The sequence below is a fragment of the Sinocyclocheilus rhinocerous genome, unplaced genomic scaffold, assembly GCF_001515625.1.
Source record: "Sinocyclocheilus rhinocerous isolate Xijiao unplaced genomic scaffold, SAMN03320098_v1.1 C35934235, whole genome shotgun sequence".
NCBI classification, from domain to species: domain Eukaryota; kingdom Metazoa; phylum Chordata; class Actinopteri; order Cypriniformes; family Cyprinidae; genus Sinocyclocheilus; species Sinocyclocheilus rhinocerous.
Window position 1 is genome coordinate 1 of NW_015768129.1, and position 712 is coordinate 712.

General features: G+C 53.1%; 1 protein-coding gene across 1 annotated transcript; it reads left to right on the forward strand.

The window, feature by feature from the left end:
* Positions 1–4: 4 nt before the first annotated feature.
* LOC107735267 (F-box only protein 30-like) lies at positions 5–706 on the forward strand (the record flags this gene model as incomplete). Its single annotated transcript, XM_016547009.1, has 1 exon — positions 5–706. A coding segment is annotated over one exon (702 nt), but the record flags the coding sequence as incomplete, so codon positions are not given.
* Between the last annotated feature and the right edge of the window lie 6 nt (positions 707–712).

Below are 712 nucleotides of genomic sequence, written 5' to 3' on the forward strand. Positions count from 1 at the left end.
CTTGATCCAGGAGGCCTCTGGATCACAAGCCCCATTGCTGCAGCAGCCTATACATGCTCAGACTCTAAACATTCAGAGAGACAGTGCGCTACCAATGATGGCATTGGATTTTGAAGACAGGGCTTTTGAGAGGAAACTCCAAAACCTTCAGTTGCTGCGCAATTTTATGCCACTCGCACTTAATGGACGGAAGGGGCCGTTTGCCGAAGTCTTTCCTCATAGAAATCCACGTTGCAAAATGGAGGACAAAGCTGTGGACACATCAGATTTAGATCAGGAACCAGTGGACGACCCCATGGGACTTGGCGAAATTGACTTTACGGCAGCCGCTCTTCTGTTCTGCCTGGAGGAGTCACCACGAGCTCGGAGGATATCCGACACGGTCTATGCGTTTGGGGGCACACGTGTTGACTTCGGCACCCAGACGTTTAGTTTCCCTGCTGCCATCTTGGCAACAAGTACGATGGTTGGCGAGGTCGCATCCGCTTCTGCTTGTGATCGAGCCGCTCCACGCCTTTCGCAACCAAGTCCGTTTTGCACTCTACGGCTTGATCTGACGCTGGAGCAGCTAGTGCCTCGCCCAAGCTGGGCTCCACGCGAGGGCTCCATGTTTACCTTTGAGTGCGGCCAGCTCTTCCGTCGAGAAGAGTTCGTCTCGCATTTTCGCAATGTTCATGGAGATATCCACTCTGGACTCAATGGCTGGATGGAG